General features: G+C 42.7%; 2 protein-coding genes across 3 annotated transcripts in view; both read left to right on the top strand.

Moving 5' to 3' along the window:
- The window catches only part of specc1 (sperm antigen with calponin homology and coiled-coil domains 1), a gene marked incomplete at its 5' end in the record, with an annotated part of 65531 nt that extends 60043 nt beyond the window's left edge, over window positions 1-5488 (top strand). For both annotated transcript variants that reach the window (XM_083910760.1, XM_083910761.1), the window contains one exon: window positions 4419-5488. In XM_083910760.1, the coding sequence (XP_083766886.1) occupies window positions 4419-4508 (90 nt within the window). In that variant the 3' untranslated portion in view covers window positions 4509-5488. The remainder of the gene's footprint in view (window positions 1-4418) is intronic.
- A 1509-nt stretch (window positions 5489-6997) lies between these two features.
- On the top strand, window positions 6998-24708 carry adora2b (adenosine A2b receptor; the record flags this gene model as incomplete). Its single annotated transcript, XM_083909868.1, has 2 exons — window positions 6998-7317; window positions 23997-24708. The coding sequence occupies 2 exons, from the start codon at window positions 6998-7000 to the stop codon at window positions 24706-24708; spliced, it is 1032 nt and encodes a 343-aa protein (XP_083765994.1).
- Between the last annotated feature and the right edge of the window lie 432 nt (window positions 24709-25140).

Raw genomic sequence — 25140 nt, 5'->3', positions numbered from 1 at the left:
CTTTGGAAATTGCTTAGCCAAGTTAGCCGCAAAGTAGTAGCATGCTGATGCAAAAATAAATATGTGCTTGCTTATTGGTGAATGGACCCCTCGTCGTTTCAGTATAACACCATGTTCAGCGGTGAACCGTGTGAAAACATCTCACCCACCGTGAGGACAGCCTCTTCACTCCCACCACCCCGCTCCAGACAGCGCAGCTACTGCTGATGAGCCGCTGCCTGCCTGGTGTAGCGCGATAAATCAGAGAAAATTAAAATTCCTCCAAAAAATTTGAAAATCAAGGATGCACACCATTGGGCCATTCTCAACCTATATCCAAAGTCTTAGGGCGATCTGACTGAACGCTCAGCGAGATATGCCCGTCACAGACAGACAGACACAACTTGTTTTATAGATAGATTATTATTGTTGTTGTTAATGTCAAAGGGACCAGTGACACAAGGAGCCAACATACGAGACATGACAGCCACACACCTGGTTGGTATTGGGCAGCTGGGGTACAACGATGGTCAGTGAAAGTTGATTCCTGGAAGCCAAACTGAGATTGAAGGCCCTGGCCTTTTTCCAAAGCCAATGACAATAAGGGCAGATGAATCTTGACAAAGGGGACTTCAACCTCTCCCTCCTGGGAAAGGAAGAAGGGGGACCAGCATTTAACAGATCTGTCCCTACGTGGAAATATAACTGTAGCCCTCGGTCTAAAACAATGTCCACAGGGATACTGCGAAGTCGTAAAACATGATTAACCAGGTCTGGAGTCTCCATGAGTCAGAGGTCAATTTGGAGGGAGACACATAATGCAGACAGAGACGACATGACAGTGGTCGGTTACGGTGGGAAAGAACGTGTTATGTCGTGATGGGATAAACCGGTGAACGAAATCCACTCTAATACAGACCATGATCAGGTCAGGTCAGGAGATGAGTCAGCTGGAGGTTGGTGGGAAGTTTTTCTAATGGTTGACTCACAGTAGGGCTGATGCTTGGTGCTGGGGGGTAAATGTTGAAGGTGGAATGTGTCGTCTTCAAGGTCATTACAGTTAAGGAAAAGTTTACAATGTGCGACATAAGGCTATGCAAGTTAAACATAACATCCGTTATGTAGTTAGTAGATGTGTCTCATGAGGGTTATTATTATTATTTATGCTGTTATGTTCATGTGTGTCTGCATCCAACCTCAGTACTTCAGGCTAATTTCTTGTATTAGTGTTATATTTGATTCAGGGATGGTTGTTCATTTGTCCTATTAGATGTTTTTGAAATTACATCTTTTACTGGGTTTTTATGACACAATACTTATTATGACCTTTCTGTATCTTGCATATTCCATATTACAAAAAAATTAAAACTAATACAAACTAAACCAAAACTAAGCAAGAACTTATTTAAAAAAACAAAAAGTCAGAAGTAAATAAAAATTAAAACTAACTAGATCACCAAAAACGCCTCCGTTTTTGCGTTCAATCCAAAATGGCGGCCTTCCTGTAGGATTCACATGACACTTGTCATCAACTTTTATTTACGGCCCAACCTAATGAACGCGTGTACCAAGTTTCGTTAAACCAGACAGGAGATGACCTACTAGCACTTTTTTGTGTCAGTCTTTAGCCCCGCCCACTTCCAATTTTTTACGCAGATTCCCTGAATCACTTTCAGACATCAATTTACACCAGGTCTTATGTGGTCGCACAAATCCGTGAGTTTTCGGATATGTTCAGTCATGCTCAAACCCTAATGACAAATTATTATAACCTTGGTAGTGTTTAAGGAAAAGACATAAATGTGATTTTATTATCCGGCACCTGTGTCGGAATATTTGCATGACGTGATTCGATTGGCCGACGCTACCACTGCCACGTGTCTCAGCTTCTGACGGACACAATGCTGCCAAAAATGAAGCGTGCTCGATGTCCGGTCGAAACTGAGTGACAAACTCATGGTCACTCATGGGACAGAGAAGATCACCATAGGTGGTGGTGGTGGTGGTGAAGATGAGGAGATGCTATCTGTTAGAATAGGGTTTCTCACTGCTGGTCCTGGGGAGCCACTGTCCTGCATTGTTTGAGATATTTCCCTGCTCAAACACACCCGATTGAAATGGTCAGCTCGTCGTCAAGCTCTGCTGAAGCCTGATAATGACCTGTTTATTTGAATCAGGTGTGTTGGAGCAGGGAAAACACCTAAAACATGCAGGACAATGGCTCCCCAGGACCAGGAGTGAGAAACCCTATGTTAGAACCTTGATTAGATAGGGCTTCATCTACTCTTAGTAGATATAGATGTAGAAGGAGGACAACAGATGTTGGAGATGTGGTCATGCCTCTCATTCTGCTGTTGATTGTTGATTGGCAACAAACTCCAGACTGTAGTGAGCTCCACTTTCAAGGTCCTGCCTTTGGTAGCCAAGGAAGAACCACATCACAAGCCTTTACGACCACACAGTCAAGTGTGATTTTAATAAACAACACACACATGTGCGTCTAATTCAGAGGCAAATTTCAACACAGCCTCTGTAATAATAACAAAAAGAACTTTATTTGTGTTGCACTTTTCTTAGCGAATGTCACAAAGTGCGTAACAGTCCAATTCAGCCAACTCAATTTTAACAGGAAGCTCTGACAGAAACAGACTGTATGACCATCAAGCGTGATGCGATTATGTAGATAAATTAGCAGGACCAAAAAATAATAATAATTTGCATCACAGGAAGCAACAGCTGGGTTCGGGGACTGACAATAATAAGCTGGTACTCAAACCTTTTACTCATGCAATATAGCCAAGCACAAAGGGGAGACGAGAGCTTCATTTGCATGTTTCCATGTACTTATTTGCATGTTAATAGTAGTTTTTGGCACCTGTGCATTGCTGATGAGTGTAAGCAGATATTCCAAAGGTGAAATGTATTACAGAGATACCACTTAGGAAAGCTGAAGGGGAGAGGACATGTGTCTTTAATGCGTCTACAATCAATACAGGGAGTGATTTGTCTTTTTTCTTAACAAAGGGAAATTAACTGTTCCCGGGGGAGAGAGGAGGGGACTCATGAGGCTAACTGCCAGTGAATCCTGGATGAATTGTTCCATGAAAACTAAACAAGAGTCGGGGGGGTGTGGGGTTAACTTCCTGGGAGAGTGGAGCTGGTGAACAGCTGCAACATTTTTGCCACGTTATCCCACCGCAATTCTCTGGAAGGCTGAGGCTTAGTGGAATGAATCTGAATCTTCCGGGTTCTTCTGTTCTGGTTGGTGTTTACCTCTTAGCAGGAAGGAGACTGGGTGAGGAGGAAATACAGAAAGCGAGCAGGTGACTGGTTAAACAAGGATGTCCTTGTCCAAGGAAATCATGTCTTGCAAAGAGAGACAGGAGTTTATCATAAGCACGGGGAGAAGGCAGAACTTAAAAGATCCTCAGCCGCTGATCGGTCACTTTACTACTGAGGCGGCGGAAGCTCTTCATCCACTCTGGCTGCGAGTGGATGAAGAGCTTGAGTAGTTACGCTGCAGGAGAGTGGCTGACGAGGGTCAAGGCAAGGTTGTGGCACAATACTGGACATTTTCATCATTGCAAGTTTAACATCCAGATTCTATGTTTTCACGCTACTTCCTGCAGGGTTGTCGAGGCCACACCCTCCATCACGTGACATCACAGATGATTTATAGTAACCTGAACTATTGGCCACACATTTAAGCCCAAATTCTACATAGAGTTAAGTACGATTTGATGATAGTATGTCTCAAACATCACATTACACTGCAGCCTCAGTCTAATCACATCCATAACCAGGAAATGGTAACAACTTCCTCATTTCAGACAGAGGTGCAGCCGACAATCAAACCCCAACCACATATATAAGCAAATCTGACATGGAAATAAGTAACAAGCTCATAGACGTGTGTGGTTTTGTATTAACATACAACTTCAGCGTGTGATCCAGGTGACTGGACTGGGAAATTTAGACATTCGCAGTAAAAAATAAGAGACTGAAATACTGTAAGTTTAGTAAAATAGTCAAATTAATTGCAAAATTTCACGACTCATTTGGAAATTTACCATTTATTGAGATCTTCACGTCGCTCATATGACATTTCTATGGGTGATGCAACTTCAGTGGGTGTTGTGTAAATTGGACTTTTCATGAGAATGTTACTCATCACATGCTGTGAAAACACGGAAAGTATGTTTGTTTTCCTGCCGCTTTCCTGCATGTTTTAGGTGTTTTCCCTGCTCCAACACACCTGATTTAAATAAATGGTCGTTTTGCAGAGCTTACTGATGAGCTGACCATTTGACTCAGGTGTGTTTGAGCAGGGGAAACACCTAAAACATGCAGGACAGTGGCTCCCCAGGACCAGGAGTGAGAAACCCTGTGGATCCGATCCCTGAAATGCCAACACTCACCACAAACTTTGTTCCAAACAGGACATCGAGGAGCTGATGAAGACTGACAGGCCGGACTGGCAGAGTGTCATGCAGTACGTCTCTCAGATCTACAAGTACTTTGAAACCTGAGCGGTGACGACGATGAGGAGCAGGAGGACTCGTGCCCCCAGTGGTCAAGCACTTTTTCACGTTCAGACAAAGCAAGACAAGCAAAACGCTGCCACACGTCGGACACCAGAGACGTGACTTTCTTAGCCGTCGTGACGTTGCTGTGCTGTGTCTAAATGCGTCAGCGGACTGTTCGCTTTTTCCGAGTTTCAAGTGTTGCTTGAGCATCTGATTTCAAAACAAAGGGATACGTGATGCCAAATATGAATCAATCCTTTTGTTGCTGTGTGCAGCGCAACTGAGAAACGATCAATAGTGGTACAGTCTCATTCAAATTCATCCCTTTAGGCTTTTTTTTAAAAAAGGTAATTAAAAAAAGGCCTTTGGTGTCCTTTAGTCACCTCGTGCTGCCAAGACATTATTATTATTATTATTATAGCTGTTTATGAATCAGATGCTTTGTGAATAAGGACAGACCTTTTTGCCAAATCTTCTGCCAAAACACATTCTATACAAGAAAGACTGGTTTAAGTGCAGTGTTCTGTCTCAGTGTATCTTCCGCTTTCGTTTAACACCACACAGTGGTGAGGAAACAGGTATGAATCCATTCAAGTTCCTGTTTGCTGAACATCATCACAGTTCTCATTCTGTTTTTGGTTTTAGGGGAGGAGCAGAGACTTATTTGACTTTGAGTTGATCTGATTTTCTTTTCCTTTTCTTGATGTCTCTCGGTTTGACCAGCTGACATCCGTGATGCAACGCTAAATCGATCTAATTCCAAAGCTGCTGAATAGTTTTGTAGAAACACTCTGATGTTTTGTTTGTGTTGTTTACAGCATTAAGGATGGACTAAATCTGTGTTTTCTTCTTCACATTTTCCATGAAAAGTCACCACAGTGGTACTGCAGCTGCTCATATTTTTGCATGACAGGTTAAATTATAAAAAGAAAAGGAGGATGTTAACTTTTACATGTAACAGTTGAGGCGTAATGTGCGTTTGTCGGTGTGCCGAGCCTCCATTTACAGATGCTTTGAAAGATGAAAGTGTTATTTATTTATTTACCAGACGTTCAGCCCGACACGAGTGAGAAATGTTGACAGTTTTTATATTCACAGATGTCGGATTGGGAGGCTCTTTCTGGATGAATAGGACTCAATAAAAGGATTGCCAAGTTTTATTTTTTCAATCACGCCTTCCTTTATTTCACATAATGTTTCCTCTCTTTTATTCTGCGACTCTATTGTGTGCTAAGTAGAACCATATAAGGTTCTTCGCTTTGTCCTCATAGGAGAACCCTTTTTGGCTCCAGGTAGAACCTTTTTATAAAGGTTCCACCTGTAACTCTTGGAGGGTTCCACCAAGAACTCTTTTAAAAACCCTTTATTCAGGAAATGGGTTTTAAAGGGTTCTCTGGATCAAAATGGTTCTTACTGGAACCATTAGTGTTACCAAGAACTCTTGAAAAACCCTTTCTTCTGGAAAGGGTTTTTCAGAAGCAAATGGTTCCAGGTAGAACATCAGCCCTTGTAGAAGAACCCTTTAGGAACTCTTATTTCTAAGAGTGTAGTTCAGTTTGTTTTTATTTTTAGTTCAGTGATCATCTATCTATCTATCTAGACGTGTCCTCCTGGGTGGTTTCCCAGATGCAAACATTCGTTTCTTTTTATGACTTGGTCCCCTGCATTTGCGTCAGACAGGAGCGAAAGTCCATGCGCAACACTGTCGAGCGTTTGCCCCCGAGTTCCTGCTGTAGAGGGTGAGAAAAAAAAGGGGGGGGCGGGGGATAATCAGTCTGAGTGAAACCAGATGCAGCCATGTGTAGTAGGAGTTCTGTGTCTGCTGCTGCTGTGTGTTTTTACACACGACAACAGCGTTTACGTTACACGGAAAACACGTGGTGCGATGCGGTTTAATCGGCGCGTAATTACGCACGGCGGAACCAGTGACACTCGCCCGGGATTCCACCATTTATCCGCCAACGCGCGTGTGTGTGTCTTTGGGGAGTGGCTTATCTGTGAAATTCAGACACCCCTCCACCCCTCCCACCCCCTTCTGTGTTTTTTTCTGTTATGATTCTCTGTTCACTTGAAAACTGCTGTCGCGGTGAAGTTGTGTGACAGTGTTCTGTGCTGCAGATCCACACACACACACACACACACACACCACTGGAACTGTCCACAGATCCGTCTATACCGGTGTGAAAACCTCCAGAAACAATGTGCACGTTTATTAAGGTGAGCAGAACAATTCATTTGTTTAATCCAAACACTTTTTTTTTTTTTTTGCTTTGTTGCGCAGCTTTGACAACTCTGTGGTGCAGGAATAATCCGACTCTGCTTTTGTGCCAAACGTGACTCTCGTTTCTCTCCTGCAGATGGCTGACCGTGCAGCTCACACTTGTAGAATACTGCTGGATTATAGCAAAAAGACTTCTTTACTCCTCTGGGATTAGAGACAGTGTTTGCTGCCCGAGCGTCTTCTTCTAGTCCTTCGCCCACACTTTGCTGAGATGAATCCGTTCTACATCGTGATTGAAGTAGTGATCGCTGTTCTCTCCATATCCGGCAACATACTGGTTTGCTGGGCTGTCGCCATCAACTCCAATTTGAAGAACGCCACCAACTATTTTCTGGTGTCTCTGGCTGTGGCGGATATTCTGGTGGGTTGCCTCGCCATCCCCTTTGCCATCACCATCAGCATCGGCATAGATCTGGACTTCTATGGATGTCTCTTCCTGGCCTGTTTTGTCCTGGTTCTGACCCAGAGCTCCATCTTCAGTCTTCTGGCCATCGCCATCGACAGATATTTGGCTGTCAAAATTCCTCTGAGGTGAGTGTGCAGACTTCTGTCAAAGTCAAATGTTGTTATTATACTATTGTTTTGGAACAACTAAATTAATTAAATCCTGTCATGTTTTCCATAAGAAATATCTTAAAATCATAACCTGGAACATCAATACCAGCTCTCTGTGAAGTGTAATACAACAAGATTGGGATCCCTTAAAGATAGTGACATATTGAGAGTGTTGTATTTTCCTTTGGCTGAAAACACAGAACACCTAAAAACTGACATTGCAGCCTTTGCAACTTGCTCATTGTATTGCTTCAAATTGTGAAATCGCAATTTGAAAACGGTGAATTGTTTGTGTTCTGTTTCCTGAGGAGATCAAATATGAAAAGTAACTTGATAATCACATAAAACCTGTGTGCAATTTCATCGTCTGAGGGTTTTGGTAATGTTGTCTTTAGTGTGTATGTGGACTACCCTCTTTGGGTACTTTTTATTGCATAAACACTGACCTTGTCAGGACCAGTAATCCTTATGGAGACCAAAACCTGGTCCTTATGAGAGTAGAACCTCATTTCTGAGGAACTGGATAAGTTTAAGGCTAACTTGGATAGCGGTTCGGTTAAAGGTGCCATATGTAAGAATGTGGCCAAAAACAGTTACTACATTCAAATTCAAGCTGAGACTCTACTGACTGCAATGATTGGTAGACGGCGGTAGGTGGCGCCACATGCCAAAACATGATTTCAAAACATAAACATGATTTGCAGTCTGCAATTTTTTATGCAAATATTTTGTCTGTACTGTTGTTGTTGGTGAGTTCAGTTTGTTATATGAACATTATTCCTGAGTCTCTGTGACATATTAGGAGGATTTTATAACCAGTTGCTTTACATTTATTACATAATGCACCTTTAAGCTTGGATTTACAGCAGCAGATCATCAGCAACGTGTGTCTGAGAACTTGCACAGTTGTCCTCAGCTGTTAAAGCTGTTAAGTGGCTAACTGTTGATAGTGGGAGGCAGCGGGGAGCCTTTAATATGACATCTCCTGCAGCTCATTAACAGATGCAAACATCTGTCATGCAGCTGTGCGACGTGGCTCATCAGTGTGTGTGTGTGTAATCAATACCTGTGTCACTTCCATTGATCCCGATGCCAAAGGTCACAGAGCTCCAGCGTGCAGCTGCTGAGCAGCGTCCGCCTGAGGAAACGGAGAACGGAGGGCACAGCACGGCGCTGCTCGATGTTTCCGCGAATTGAAGGATTTCAGCTTTATCATCAGATGGGGGCTCCTGTGTCTCCAGGTTCTCCTGTGTTGTTTTTGGCGTTTCCTATGATCAGGGTGTGGGCAGTTTGAGGCAACGTTCAGAGCAGGGAATGTTGTGGGCACTGGATGTGTTTCGGGGGGGAGCTGTTCGTGCTTAAGGGCTGTTTGGCTCTGATGTGCTGTCATTTCAATTACACTCAGACTCGGGCAAAAAACAAAAAAAAAGTTGGCAAGGACAGTTTGACAGCAGTCAGGAAGCAGGGCTGTCTGCCACCAGCCAAGTGGCTTGTAAAAATCCACATTTGTGCTTGTTCACGATTGAGGAATGACTGCCAAATCATATACACACCACCTCATATACTGTACATTATAGTGGCGTCAAAGCGTCCTGAGCAGAGAATGAGGTCACACTCCAGCTGTGTGTGTGTGTGTGTGTGTGTGTGTGTGTGTGCGTGTGTGCGTGTGTGCGTGTGTGCGTGTGTGCGTGTGTGCGTGTGTGTGCGTGTGTGTGCTGAGATCCAAGCGTCTCTGTTCTTTGTTTTGGTAGCTGGTGCAAGAACGCATTCATGTCAGCGCATGTGCACGTCGCGTGTTAGTGCACGCAGGTTTCCTCCCTGTGAAGCAGTCGGCCCCTTCACATGTTAATAACGGCGATGACAGAGTCCAGTGAAGGTGACGGTGACCTTTTTAGAGATTTCGCCAACCTTCTCAAGGAAAATGAAAGCTTCTCCTCACACACAGGATTAATCACAACACTTAAAGATACACTAGGTAGGATTGTTTTAAAATGTATTGTTTTATTTTTGCATTATTAATTCATCATGTTGCCTCACGGCAAGAAGGTTGCTGGTTCGTGTCCCTTTCTGTGTGGAGTTTGCATGTTTTAGTGTGTGTGTGTGTGGGGGGTTTTCTCCGGGTTCTATGGTCTCCTCCCACATGTCCACAAATATGCATAGGTTTCTAATTTAAGAGTCTAATCTATGTTTGCCCTGCGATGGACTAAAGTCATTTGGACTCTTTCCATTTGGAGTTTCTTTGAAGCATAAGCAGATTTTTTTTATTCATTCCATCATTGTGTAGGTGTAGTAGAACAATAGACTATAAGTGTGCACTCTCTCTGAATTGCCCTGTGATTGGTCAAAGCATCATGTGATGCTACACTCTTAGAAATAAGGGTTCCAAAAGTGTCCATTTGCTTCTGAAAGGAAGCAAAGGGTTCTTGGTAACACTAATGGTTCCAGTAAGAACCATTTTGATCTTGTATGTAACCATACATCAATCACAATGTCCAAAAACTAGAAGAAAATGGTTCCTGGGAGAACCCAAGCAAAGGTTCTTGGTAACACTAATGGTTCCAGTAAGAACAATTTTGATCCAGAGAACCCTTTAAAACCCCTTTGCTGAATAAAGGGTTCATGAAAAAAGATTCTACCTGAAGCCAAAAAGGGTTCTTCTAGGAGGACAATCTGAAGAACCTTATATGGTTCTACTTAGCACTCGTATTTCCCTTTTAAAACCCTTTATTCAGGAAAGGGCTTTTAAAGGGTTCTCTGGATCAAAATGGTTCTTACTGGAACAATTAGTGTTACCAAGAACCCTTGAAAAACCCTTTCTTCTGGAAATTCCTAGGGACACAGGTCCCTAGGAATGATGGAATGAATAAAAAATCTGCTTATGCTCCAAAGAAACTCCAAATGGAAAGAGTCTAAATGAGTTTTGTACAATAAATCTTGTAATAAATACATTTTAAGAGATGGATCACCTTAAGTCAACTGTTATGTATTAAATGAAAGTCTGTCTGACATAGATATATATGCTGTACGTGTGTGTGTGTGTGTGTGTGTGTGTGTGTGTGTGTGTGTGTGTGTGTGTGTGTGTGTGTGTGTGTGTGTGTGTGTGTGTGTGTGTGTGTGTGTGTGTGTGTGTGTGTGTGTGTGTGTGTGTGTGTGTGTGTGTGTGTGTGTGTGTGTGTATGGGAGGTCTCTTGAGTCTCAGAGAAGCGTGGGAGCTTGATGGTTCTGCTGAGGGTTTCTCGGATTGCGCACAAGATCTCGGATGTTGTTCCTGGAATCTGTTGAAGTCACTTTTTTTTGAGGGGTGGGTGGTGGAGGGGAGGGGAGGGGAGGGGAGGGGTTAACAGCCCCCTGGTGCTCCTATCACTCTGGGACCACAGTTGTGTTTACTCCCCAGCTCCTCTTCCAGACCTTTGGTGTTCCTCTGGCTTGTTGGTGTTTATCGGGGTCTGAAATATTAACGCGCTGTCAGTGAGTTTACCTCGTTCAACGTGAGTGTGTGAGTTTTTTCACAGTAGGACAAAGACAGGTTTTACTTGTAAACCAGTGATATTGTCATAACAGTCAATGTCCAGTGTTTGCAACAAGACATTTTCTCGAATCCATTGAAAGTCCAGCTCCCTCGTGTGTGATTAGTGTGTGTATGTTCGGCTCATATAACAAGTAATAATGTTTGGTGTGTGTGTTTCTTTAGGAGCCGTTACTCTATTCTCATGTACGTACACACACACACACATAACTGTCACACTGTCGGTGTGACAGGCGGGGAATTGAAAGTGAAAGTGTGTCTGCTCTGAGCAGCATCAAAGTCACAGAGGTGGAGAGTGAATGCATCATGAGAGATAAGGGACACGGATGAGCTGTGAAAACATTATATATGTTAAATATTAACCCACAAAGTGTATGAGAAAGAGTTTTTGCTGAAGCCTAATTACTTCCCTATCCTCTTTCAGTCATCATTCTGCTAATCTTGCTGTTTGACTGACTCTTCTACAAACTGCATCATTTGGTGAAACAGACCAAAGTTTGTGGACCATAACTGTGAATACCCAAGGCCACTACTCCAAACTCTGAGCCTTTCTTTGTTGAGTTTGCAAATGTGTGTGTGTGTGTGCGCACAGAGGTTAATTGGACACTAAATTGCCCATAGGTGTCAATGTCCATGTTTGTTCTCCGTGTGATGCACTGGCGATCTGTCCAGGGTGTGATGTGACCCGGACCTGTCATGCATGTTGGCACCAGCAAGCCTCCTCCTGGTGGAGGATAAAGCGGTAGACAATGGATGGGATGGGTGTTTTCTTAGTCTCTGATAACATATAAATTATGTCTTAACGCAATACATTCTTACATAAGGTGTCTTTAAAGGTGCATTATGTAATAAATCTAAAGCAACTGGCCATAAAATCCTCCTAATATGTCACAGAGACTCAGGAATAATGTTCATATAACAAACTGAACTCACCAACAACAACAGTACAGTCAAAATATGCAATTTTTGCATTAAAAAAAATCTCTTGCAGACTGCAGATCATGTTTTGAAATCATGTTTTACCACGTCTACCACGGGTTGCCAGTTATGTCGGAAAACAAAGCCTAACAGACCTCTGTATTTTGAATTTGAATGTAGTAACCGTTTTTGGCCACATTCTTACATATGGCACCTTTAACCCATTGACGCTGGGGAAGCATTGCTGCGTTTCTACCATTATTTTATATAAATGTCCCAGGAAAGCCACAGGTGTAAGCTCTCGAATGCTTTTTGAATTGTGTTCCTATCAGTCATTTAGTCCAGGCGTTTCAGGCCTTAATGGGTTAAACGGTGTGTGTCTCCAGGAAATGAGTTTTAACCAAGATAATATCCTCCAAAGTCATGAAGTCATGACTCTGTGTGTGTGTGTGAGTTCGGTCCCGTCCGAAAGTCCTTTGGGGCTGCAAATCACTACCAGATAAAAGTGTTTTCACAGATGTTTTGTGAAAAGGGGAAAGGGCAGAAGCACATGCTTTAAAGCCCATGAGAGGACAAACACTCACTCAACACTCTCCTCCAGTGCTTGTACCCCCCTCGGCTGTTGTTTTCTTTTAAAGCTTTTTACTGGATCCATACCAGCAGCGCCAGGGAAGCGTACCTCAGGCTGCAGATTCAGCACATTAGATCTTAATCATTTTAATGGGCTGGTGTAAGAGTCTTCTTGTCTCTGGTCCAGCACATGCAGGGGCGTGGCCAAGTGCCGTGCTCGATGTAAATCCTGCTTTAGGCCTCAAAACACAGGCGTGCAGAGAAAGAGATGCATTATAGTGGACAGAAGCCTGAAATGACCCGAGTTGCTGAGACTAAATGGCTTGTTAGTGCTGTGTGATGTTCATTCAACGTTGACATTTCCATTGCAATAATGTTTTGGAGGAAATTTGAAGCTAATTATTCTGCCTCATTTTATCATTATGGACAGAATCGATGCGACATTATTTGTATGCATCGAGTCCTTCATCAGGAAAACAGGCTCTGGCAAAACTATCAGACCTGCCCGAGGGTGCATTTGTGTGTAGACAGCATAACAAGGTGTCGCCAGGTGACACAAAATCCAAACAAAAAGAGAAGTGTGGGGCTGAAGTCGTTTGATCAAGATTTGAACGTAAAGGAGAATTTGTTTGTATTTAAACGTGGAGCAGTACAGGTGTCATTTTAGGTTTGGATATCATTGTTGTGTGATTTAGGATTTGCTTTCTGCCCTCGGGGTCAGATGAGAGCACTGATAGCAGCCCTGTGTGTTAAATGTAAAGCTACAGCCAGAATACAGTTAACCTATCATAAAGACAGGAAACAAGATACTTAAAATTTTGTAGGCGTTCCAGATGCACAGTGACTCCAAGCCCATGACTACTTCGGTCCATTGAGCTCTATTGACTCCCAGAGAAGCCGAGCTTCCCTGGAAGTGACAATTTTACTGTATTTATCCAATATAGAAATATATAGATGTTGGAGCTATTTATTTAGTTGTAGTACTTAGTGCTGTTTAGTTTATTATTTTGTTTAGTGAGTATTTAGTTTTTGGTTATTCTCAGTCAATTTGCTTGATTTCATTATGATTAGATTTCTATTAGTATTTTAGTTTATTATTTGTTTACTTTAGGTGTTTCTTGTTTATTATTTGTGTTTTGTTTCATTTGGGCACGGTAGGGGGGCACCTGAAGTTATATAGGTAGGCTGTCGGTAAGGGACCAGCATGCACCTGGGTGGGCAAATGGTTTTTTACCGGAGCGGGAGAGGCACAGGAATTTTCTTTGTTCTTTGTTTGCTCGCTATTTGGTTAAATAAACCACGCTTTTTGTTGAAACTGGACATCTGTTTGGACATTATGTTTTTCCCATCCGCGTACACCACAACCCATGGTGCAACAGTGGCCCTTTGATTAGTATAATTCAAAGTTTGATTTGATACTTTTATCTGTTTGACAATCGGCTGCTACATAAGTAAAAAACCTGCCCTTGGACTCAAAGGAAATAAGCTTCAACACTGGACTTGTTGCATTGTGCGCATTATGGACGAATGGAAAGCAGAGATTGTTTAATCACCTTTTGGACTCAGCCACGGCGCGCATGCTGCTTCTGGCCCAGATCGACAAGACGTTCAACCTTCTCAAAGAAACCGGTATGTGATATAACTGTAAAAAGCTGTAATGGAAAACGGCCAAACGAGTGGAGTTTGACACAGTATCTCACAATACATGGAGTTCAATGAGTGCATGGTTGAATCGCTACATGTCTACTTTTACGCACGGCCACGGCGCATTCATTCATTCATAAAAAGCCGGCCGCAGTGTGTGTTTGTTTGATGAAGAGGATCTGTTGGTCAATAAGCATCGTGTGTTTGCAACTTGCTCTTATGTGCGTTTGTGGACTGTCATTGGTGTAATAAAAAAGGAAAGAAAGCAATTAAAAGAAACGGAAAAATGTCTGATGTTGCTGCAACGGAGGCTGAAGAGCCGTCATCAAAAAGAGTTGTTAAAATGTCTTCTAAAGGAATGGAATACAGTGTGATACGGTATCAGGAAAAAAGGAGTGCAAAATGCAAACAAGCTAAAAGATGCATGGAACATATGAGTGCGTTGATGGCATCAATACAAAACGTTGATTCAGTAAAGAATGAGCTTGCTGTGTTCATGCAATGTTACCAAGACGCAAATGAATCCCATACATCTTTTATGAGTCTACCTTTGCCCAAAGATGAAGTTGAAAGGCAAAGCAAATACTTCTTGGAAAAAATGACAATGTTTTGTGATTTCACTGACAACGTAAAAGGCTGGCTCTTTGATGCGGGTCATCCATATGTTGAAACAAATAAAGACGATCCTGACAATCAATGTGTTGCTGATGGAATACATCCTGAAGATAGTGCCTCCAATGTTGCAAGTATAAAATCAAGTTCGCTAAGATCACACTCCCGACTATCACGGAGTTCATCAATATCATCTGCACGCATCAAAGCTGAGGCCGATAAGGCAGCGCTTGTGGAGCGCATCGCTGCGCAAAAAAGGAAACATCAAATAGAAGCGCAACAGGAAAAACTGAGGAGAGAAAAGGAACAACTTGAGCTTGAAACGGAACTGGCAGCAACAAAGGCAAAGCTTCAAGTCTTGGAAATCCGTTCACAGTGTGGCTCAAAACATTCAAACGGCATGAACTCTTATTTTGAAAGGAACAACTCTCATGGTGCGAGTGAATTAAATCCCCATGCCAACACCTTTGTGCCTGATAAAATGAATAAAAAAGATCATGCTCTTGGTTTGTCTGCTCCTGAACTCCAACCACCAGTGGTTAAGCCTAAACAAAAACAGATTAAACAAATGGATGAAATGACATTAAAGGTTGAAGCTCCAGTTCATGTGATGCAAACTGTAAATGGAACTCAAATGGGACATGCTCACCATCAAACTGCTCTGACTGACAACCATCAAAATGACATTGTGAACATTATGCAAAGACAAAATGACATTGCTGCGTTGCTTGTCCAACAAAATCTGTGCTCTAACCTCCCATCTAGGAATATCCCTGTTTTTGATGGAGACCCACTCCAATACAGGTCTTTCATCAGAGCTTTTGAAAATGGAGTGGAGGAGAAAACAGACAATTGGAGTGACTGTTTGCACTTTCTTGAACAGTACACCAGGGGGCAGCCAAAAGACCTGGTGCACAGTTGTCAGCACTTGCCTTCAGAGCAGGGATACCACCGAGCCAAGAGTCTTCTTGCGGAGCACTTTGGAAATGAACACAAAATTGCAGCTGCATACATGGAAAAAATACTTACCTGGACACCTGTAAAAAGTGAGGACATTAAAGGGTTGCAATCATTCTCTTTGTTTCTACGTGGATGTTCAAACTTAACAGAGCAACTGATGAACATGAAAGAGCTGGACTTACCATCTAACATGAGGAGCATCATTGTGAAACTTCCTTACAAGTTAAGGGAAAGATGGAGAAATGTTGCTTGTGATCTGCAAGAACGAAGAGGTAACAGAGCAATGTTCGCTGATCTTGTTGGTTTTATTGAAAGACAAGTCAAAATTGCTTCAGATCCAGTTTTTGGCAACATTCAAGACCCACAGCTCACCAACTCCAAAGCTTCCACTGTTAGTCACTTCAAACAAAGGAAAAAGGGAAGCAGCTTTGCTACTAACGTCACTACAGTAAAGGATGGAGTCATAACTCAACATACAGGAAACAAGATCAAGTCCTCCACTCTCAACTGCCTGTTCTGTTCACAAGTTAATCATTCAATGGACCAATGCTCACAGTTCAAGATGACAGTACACAGGGACAAGATTAATTTCATTAAAGAAAAAGGAATCTGTTTTGGTTGCCTGAAAAAAGGCCACACTAGCAAATACTGCAGGAGTCGTTTGGATTGCAACGTGTGTCACCAAAAGCACCCAAGTGTCCTTCATATAGAGCGTCAGGATAAAGCCACACCCTCTGATCAACAGTCTGTGAGCTCTTCAAATGTTTCACCTGCAGTGTTTCAGACCTGTGGCCATATTGGGGCCGGTCATGAAGATGCCTCCATTTTTTCTATTGTTGCAGTCAAAGTCAAGAGTCAGAGGAGCAACAAAACTGTGCAGACGTATGCTTTCTTGGATCCTGGGAGCTCAGGAACATTTTGTACGGAGAACTTGGCAAGAAAATTGAATGTGAGAGGTAAAAGGACAAGTATTCTGTTAAGAACAATGGGTCAAAAGAAGATAGTAAATGCTCATGTGTTGTCAGGTCTGGAAGTGTCTGGTCTGAATATGAATGACTTTATTGAGTTACCTGATGTTTTAACACAAAAGAACATGCCTGTCTCATCACTCAATATTCCACGACAAGAGGACGTTGATCAGTGGTCGTATCTCAAGGCTGTTCAACTTCATGACATTGAGGAAGGTGTTGATCTGCTCATTGGAACTGATGCACCAAAAGTGATGGAGCCTTGGGAGCTCATAAACAGCCAGGATGAAGGACCTTATGCTGTCAGAACCAGGGTCGGTTGGGTCATTAATGGTCCACTTCGTGGTGGGAGCAACAAGAATAAAAGTGACTGCTCTGCTGTAACATCCAACCGGATCTCTGTTGAACATCTTCAAGAAATGCTGGTTAAACAGTTTAACCATGATTTTAATGAGAGGTCATCAGATGAACAGATTGAAATGTCCAGAGAGGATGTCAAGTTTATGAATGTTATGAATAACACCACAAAGTTAATTGGAAGCCATTACTGCATTGACTTACCCTTCAGGCAGGAAAACCCTCTCATGCCAAATAATCGTCATGTTGCAGAACAGCGCCTCCAGAGCCTGAAAAGAAAGTTTGCCAAGAATGGTCAATTTAAAGGAGAGTACATCACATTTTTAAACAACATGGTGGCTCAAGGATATGCTGAAGTGGTGCCTTCTGATCAACTTAAACAGAGTGATGGAAATGTATGGTATATCCCTCATCACGGGGTTTATCATCCCAGAAAAGGCAAGCTGCGAGTTGTTTTTGACTGTGGAGCAGCATACAAAGGGACGTCACTGAACTGTCAGCTTTTACAGGGCCCTGACTTTACCAACTCTCTAGTTGGAGTCCTTGTTCGATTTAGACAAGAGCCCGTTGCAGTAATGGCCGACATCCAAGCAATGTATCACCAAGTTCATGTTTCTGAAAAGCACATCAACTTTCTCCGCTTTCTCTGGTGGCCTGGGGGAGACGTTTCACAGGCTCCAGTGGAACATCGCATGAAAGTTCATTTGTTTGGAGCTGTGTCGTCACCAAGCTGTGCAAATTATGCATTGAGGAGAACAGCAGATGACAATGCCGAACATTTCCCCCATGAAGTGGTCAATACAGTAAAGTGTAATTTTTATGTCGATGATTGCTTGAAATCAGTGGCCTCAGAGGAGGTGGCAGTGCAAGTGGTCAAGGATGTGACTGCGCTTTGTCACAAAGGAGGATTTAATCTTTCCAAATGGATCAGCAACAGCCGAACAGTGCTGCTGTCAATTGCTGAAGACTGCAGAGCAAAGGAAGTGATGGAGCTGGATTTGGATGTGGACCAGCTTCCGATGGAGCGAGCTTTGGGGCTACAGTGGTGCATTGAAACTGACAAATTCAAGTTTAGAACCTCAGTGCAAGAACAGCCACAGACAAGAAGAGGTATTTTGTCAGTGGTCAGCTCACTTTATGACCCCTTAGGTTTTTTGTCCCCATTCACCATTCCAGCCAAGCTGTTGTTACAGGAGCTTTGTAGGAGAAGCTTGGGGTGGGATGAAGCTATTCCCCATTCTCTCTCCAAGAAGTGGTTTGAGTGGTTGGAGGATCTTCAGAAGGTGGCTGAATTCAATGTGGATCGCTGTATGAAACCCAGAGACTTTGGAGACCCTGCCACTGCACAGCTTCACCACTTCTCTGACGCCAGCCAAGTTGGATATGGAACAGTGTCCTATTTGAGACTGGAAAAGGATGACAGCGTTCAGGTTTCATTTCTGTTGGGAAAGGCCAGAGTTGCTCCACTTAAGCAGACAACAATTCCTCGACTGGAACTCACAGCAGCAGTTCTTGCAGTTCGAGTTGACAAGATGCTTCAGAAGGAGTTGCAACTTAAGCTGGAAAAGTCAGTTTTCTGGACCGACAGCACAACTGTTCTTAAATACATCTGTAATGAAACCAGACGATTTCAAACTTTCGTGGCAAACAGAGTCTCCTTCATCAGAGGAGCATCAGATACTGATCAGTGGAGATATGTTTGTTCTAAGGAGAATCCAGCAGATGATGCATCAAGAGGAATGACGGCAGATAATTTCCTGACAGGCAGGAGATGGATAAATGGGCCGAAGTTTCTCTGTGAGCCAAAGGAGGTTTGGCCTAAATTGGATGCTGATCTTCATGTTATTCCTGCAGATGACCCAGAGGTCAAAAGGGAGTTGACTGTAAATTCTGTTGTTGTGGATTCTGAAAGTGCCACAGATCGCCTGCTCTGTTACTTTTCATCCTGGACGAGACTAAAAAGGTCTGTTGCCTGGTTGCTGAAGGTCAAGAGAACTCTTGTGTTATTGGGACAGAAGAGAAAGGAGCTGTGTGCCTCTAAATATCTCAGCCAGGACAAGCTGGAGCCAAAAGAGCAGGAAGTGAAAAGGAAAATTCAGAGCTTTAAAGCCACACTCAAAGGACAAATCTTGACTCCTGAAGATCTGGAAAAAGCAGAACAGTCAGTCATTCAGTATGTACAAGAACACAAATTTAAAGCTGAAATTTCCTCATTGAAGAATGGTTGTAAAAATGTTGCAAAAGGGAGTCCTCTGTACAGACTGGATCCGGTGATGGATAATGGAATCCTCAGAGTAGGTGGTCGGCTGGATAAATCAGCATTACCAACAGAGTACAAACATCCAGTCATTTTGTCCAAAGATTTGCATGTATCCGTACTGATTCTGCGTCATATTCATCATCAACTGGGACATGTAGGAAGAAATCACATGCTGTCCAGGCTGCGGCAGAGGTACTGGATCATCAATGCAAACTCTGCTGCAAGGAAAGTTATATCTGACTGTGTTGTTTGCAGACGCAACAGAGGGAAACTCATTGAACAGAAGATGGCGGACTTGCCTGAGGAAAGAGTGGTGCCTGATAGAGCCCCTTTCACAGATGTTGGAGTTGACTATTTCGGGCCCATTGAGGTTAAAAGAGGCAGAAGTCTTCTTAAAAGGTATGGAGTGCTTTTCACCTGTCTGACTAGCCGTGCTGTGCATTTGGAGGTGGCACATATGTTGGATACAGATTCCTGTATAAATGCTGTCCGGAGGTTCATCTGTAGACGAGGCCCAATCTCCACCATCAGGTCTGATAACGGCACAAACTTTGTTGGAGCTAACCGGGAGCTGAAGGAAAGTCTGGCTGGTTTAAATCATGGCAAAATTCAGAGAGCGTTGGTCCAGGATGGCATAAAATGGAGCTTTAACACACCAGCAGCTTCCCATCATGGTGGTGTTTGGGAGCGCCTGATTCGCTCTGTGAAAAGTGTTCTGACTTCAGTTCTCAAACAGCAAATTCTCGATGATGAAGGGCTCCAAACTGTTTTTTGTGAGGCTGAGGCCATATTGAATGACAGACCCATCACTAAAGTCTCTGATGACCCGGACGACCTGGAGGCACTCACACCTAACCACATTCTGATGTTAAAGGGCAAGCCAATCATGCCACCAGGACTGTTTGATCGCAATGATTTGTACATCAGGAAAAGGTGGAAGCAAATACAATACATGGCAGAACTGTTTTGGAAGAGATGGATTGCTGAATACTTACCAATGATGCAAGAGAGACAGAAATGGACAAGACCAAGGAGAAATCTCGTTCCTGGAGACATCGTCCTCATTGCAGACACTGCAGCCCCAAGAGGATCTTGGCTGATGGGGAGAATCTTGGATGTGAGAGCAGATGCAAAGGGCCTGGTACGCTCTGTGCGCCTTCGGACCAGGACCAGCATTCTGGAGAGGCCTGTGACGAAGCTCTGCCTGCTGTTGGAAGCAGGAATGTGACACCATGGACTTTCTCTCTCTCTCCCTCTCTCTTTTTCTCTCTCTCTCTCTTTTGTTGTTTCAGGTACATCATAAAGAAGAAAGTGAACTGAAGCTAATGCATGAACTGTCTAGTCATAGATTGGGTGGAGGGAATAGCTCCTTTGATAAATTAAAGTAATTGTGATTTAGTGCACAATTAGGGGCCGGAGTGTTGGAGCTATTTATTTAGTTGTAGTACTTAGTGCTGTTTAGTTTATTATTTTGTTTAGTGAGTATTTAGTTTTTGGTTATTCTCAGTCAATTTGCTTGATTTCATTATGATTAGATTTCTATTAGTATTTTAGTTTATTATTTGTTTACTTTAGGTGTTTCTTGTTTATTATTTGTGTTTTGTTTCATTTGGGCACGGTAGGGGGGCACCTGAAGTTATATAGGTAGGCTGTCGGTAAGGGACCAGCATGCACCTGGGTGGGCAAATGGTTTTTTACCGGAGCGGGAGAGGCACAGGAATTTTCTTTGTTCTTTGTTTGCTCGCTATTTGGTTAAATAAACCACGCTTTTTGTTGAAACTGGACATCTGTTTGGACATTATGTTTTTCCCATCCGCGTACACCACAACCCATGGTGCAACAGTGGCCCTTTGATTAGTATAATTCAAAGTTTGATTTGATACTTTTATCTGTTTGACAATCGGCTGCTACAATAGAGATTCAACATTCAGCATTCAAAGTGGATTCAAGGCCAAGCCATGCACACTCACCCGTCTCCCATCTCGTGGGCAGCGTGCTGTATTATTCAAAGCCCCCAGGGGGCGAGCAGCCACTAGACCAAAGCTGGACTCACACACATAGATGAATAATTGACCGTTAGGATTTTTATAATTATCAGATCATATGACTGTGTTCGGTCTCAGATGCTGACAGATATAATAATGATTAAGCGACCAAGTTCTTCCAGGTTATGTGACTTTCATTTTAATGGCGAATTAATTGCGTCCGAGACTAAACATGAAAGCTACTTCCTCACAGCTAATAAGTTCATAAATAATGATGGTGTGGATAAGAACGACGGTTCCTTATTTACTTTATTGCTCGTCACCAAAACGTCTTCCAACGTTGAAAATGTACTCTGTTTCTCATGGCCTGTTGCATGTGCAACAGCGGTCCGAGTTTGTCATGAATGACTTTAGAGAAAAGTTAACGTGAGTATTTTATAAATGATGAAGAAATAATAATGCATACAAGCAGATGTTTCTGCATACTTTCACATAGACCAGGCTGCAATAATCAATTTTGATATGTATGGAATTTTTGTCTTAGATCTGGATGGGCAGCGAACAAAATTACAGTTAAAGTCTGTGTAGTGCAGACGTGGGCTACTTTTTAAAATGAATATTGAGCAGAATTGAATAAAATAAAAGGCTGATGAGCCACTTAATGGGTTTGTCTCATTACCATGCGGTCGCCTAAGTGAGCAAACAGCTTACTTACTACTGACTACTACGACTACTTTTGACTACTACTACTACTACTACGACGACTACTTTTGACTACTACTACTACTACGACGACTACTTCGACTACTTTTGACTACTACGACGACTACTTTTGACTACTACTACTACTACTACGACGACTACTTTTGACTACTACTACTACGACTACTACGACGACTACTTTTGACTACTACTACTACTACGACGACGACTACTTTTGACTACTACTACGACGACTACTTTTGACTACTACTACTACTACTACTACGACGACTACTTTTGACTACTACTACTACGACTACTTTTGACTACTACTACTACTACGACGACTACTTTTGACTACTACTACTACGACTACTTTTGACTACTACTACTACTACGACGACTACTTTTGACTACTACTACTACTACTACTACGACGACTACTTTTGACTACTACTACTACTACGACGACGACTACTTTTGACTACTACTACGACGACTACTTTTGACTACTACTACTACTACTACTACGACGACTACTTTTGACTACTACTACTACGACTACTTTTGACTACTACTACTACGACGACGACTACTTTTGACTACTACTACGACGACTACTTTTGACTACTACTACTACTACTACTACTACTACGACGACTACTTTTGACTACTACTACTACGACTACTTTTGACTACTACTACTACTACGACGACTACTTTTGACTACTACTACTACTACTACTACGACGACTACTTTTGACTACTACTACTACGACGACTACTACTACGACTACTTTTGACTACTACTACTACTACTACTACGACAACTACTTTTGACTACTACTACGACGACGACTACTTTTGACTACTACTACTACTACGACTACTTTTGACTACTACTACTACTACTACTACTACTACTACGACGGCTACTTTTGACTACTACTACGATGACTACTTTTGACTACTGCTACGACGACTACTTTTTGACTACTGCTACGACGACTACTTTTTGACTACTACTGCTACGACGACTACTACAACGACTTTTGACTACTGCTACGACGACTACTTTTGATTTTGACTACTACTACTACTACTACTACTACTACTACTACTACTACGACGACTACTTTTGACTACTGCTACGACGACTACTTTTTGACTACTGCTACGACGACTACTTTTTGACTACTACTGCTACGACGACTACTTTTGACTACTACTGCTACGACGACTACTACTACTACAACAACTTTTGACTACTGCTACGACGACTACTTTTTGACTACTGCTACGACTACTTTTGACTACTATTGCTACGACAACTACTTTTGACTACTATTGCTACGACGACTACTACTACTACAACGACTTTTGACTACTACTACGACGACTACTTTTGACTACTGCTACGACGACTACTTTTTGACTACTGCTACGACGACTACTTTTGACTAGTCCGACGACTACTTTTGACTACTCCGACGACTACTCCAACTACTCCTACTACTCCTACTACTCCTAGGCCGCCGACTACTTTTTGACTACTACTAGGCCGCTTCTTACGTCATGCTCCTGGTCGTTCTCTGTAAAACCTCCTCCTTTCATGTGTACCCCATGCATAACCCCCTGCTTTCATGTCTCCCCCATGCATGACCCCTTCCTGTCTTGTCTCTGAAGAGCCTCCCCTCTCATTTCATGTCTCCGAAACGCCCCTCCCCCCGGCCAAAAATGATCAAAAAGTTATGGTATAGTATGTCGTCCAAAAATAGTCAAAATCGGCATAGTATAGTATGTTGTCTCAAAATTGGTCAAAAACGTCTTAGTATAGTATGTTGTCCAAAAATGGTCAAAACGTCATTGTATGTCGTCCAAAAATGGTCAAAAACATAATAGCATAGTATGCTGTCCAAAATCATCTGATAAGGTCATACGTATGTCGTCCAAAATCAATCAAGAAAGTTATAGTATAGTACATGTCAATTTCACGTTGAACATTTTTTTACATTATAGTAACTAGGTGTGCTTTCCCCAGTTTATTGGTTCAGATACAGATATTCACAGATGAGCCACAAAATGAGTGCCTGGTGCTACTTTTATCCTTTTATGTTAAAAACCTGTCCACCTCTGCTATGTTTTCTCTGTAGGTATAAGGAGTTGATGACAGGAAAGACTGCCAGAGAGATCATCACTATTTTATGGATCCTCTCCTTTGTTATTGGCCTCATCCCTTTCTTTGGCTGGAACCTGAAACAGCCCACTTGTGCCAAAATCAACTCTAGGAGAAACAACACGTCAAACACTAGCGCTGGAGACAACATACTAAGTTGTGAACTCCCGTGTTATTTCGAGAGTGTGGTGGACATGCACTACATGGTCTACTTCAACTTCTTCGTCTGTGTGCTGCTGCCGCTGCTTATCATGCTGGGCATCTACATGAAGATCTTCACTGTGGCCAGGAATCAGCTGAGGCAGATCGAGCTCAAGTGTGTGGGGAACGGGGACAGCCAGAACCACGGGCTGCTGCAGAGGGAGATCCGTGCCGCCAAATCCCTCTCCATCATTGTGGGACTGTTTGCCGTCTGCTGGCTGCCGGTCCACATCCTCAACTGCCTCACACTGTTTTACAAGCAGCTGGATAAGCCCAAGCTTGTCATGTACGTGGCCATTTTAATGTCTCATGCCAACTCCGCGGTCAACCCCATCATCTACGCGTACCGCATCCAGGACTTTAGGAACACCTTCCGCAAGATCCTGGCCCAACACTTCCTGTGCCGCAGGGAGGAGCTGTACCTGAGCTCCAACGGCAGCAGACACAACAGAGACCAAATCAACATGACCATCGACCCTCTGCTATAGCTGTCCCGATGGAAGAGCATCGTCTGTGTCGACTGTGTTGTTTCGCTCTTGAATTTTTATTATTACCGAGGTTTACAATGTTTACAGAACAAGCGTGTGCTGGGCAAAGACGGACTGATGTCAAACGCGACTTGAATGTGGACATTTATTTATGAATTGTGCCAAGTATTCAGGGGTCAAGCAGTGAAATGTTGAATGGTGAGTCTTATATCACTTTTGTATTGTGAAGGATTTGTGTGTGTTTTTTTTTAATGAAGTAACTGGATTTGTTGGACTGTGAAAAAAAAAAACACCCTTAAAATGCTACTTATCATTCTGAGTCCACCCTCTTACAACCCCGTAGGGTTAGGGTTTTATATTGTCATTATTCAGAAATGGTGTTAAATAACTTATTTATTTAAGAATGTAGAGATTAAAATACATTGCATGGCT

The sequence above is a fragment of the Microchirus variegatus genome (assembly GCF_963457635.1).
Source record: "Microchirus variegatus genome assembly, chromosome: 2".
NCBI lineage: Eukaryota > Metazoa > Chordata > Actinopteri > Pleuronectiformes > Soleidae > Microchirus > Microchirus variegatus.
Note: the sequence above shows the minus strand (reverse complement) of the source record. Positions and strands in the feature narration are given on the sequence as shown.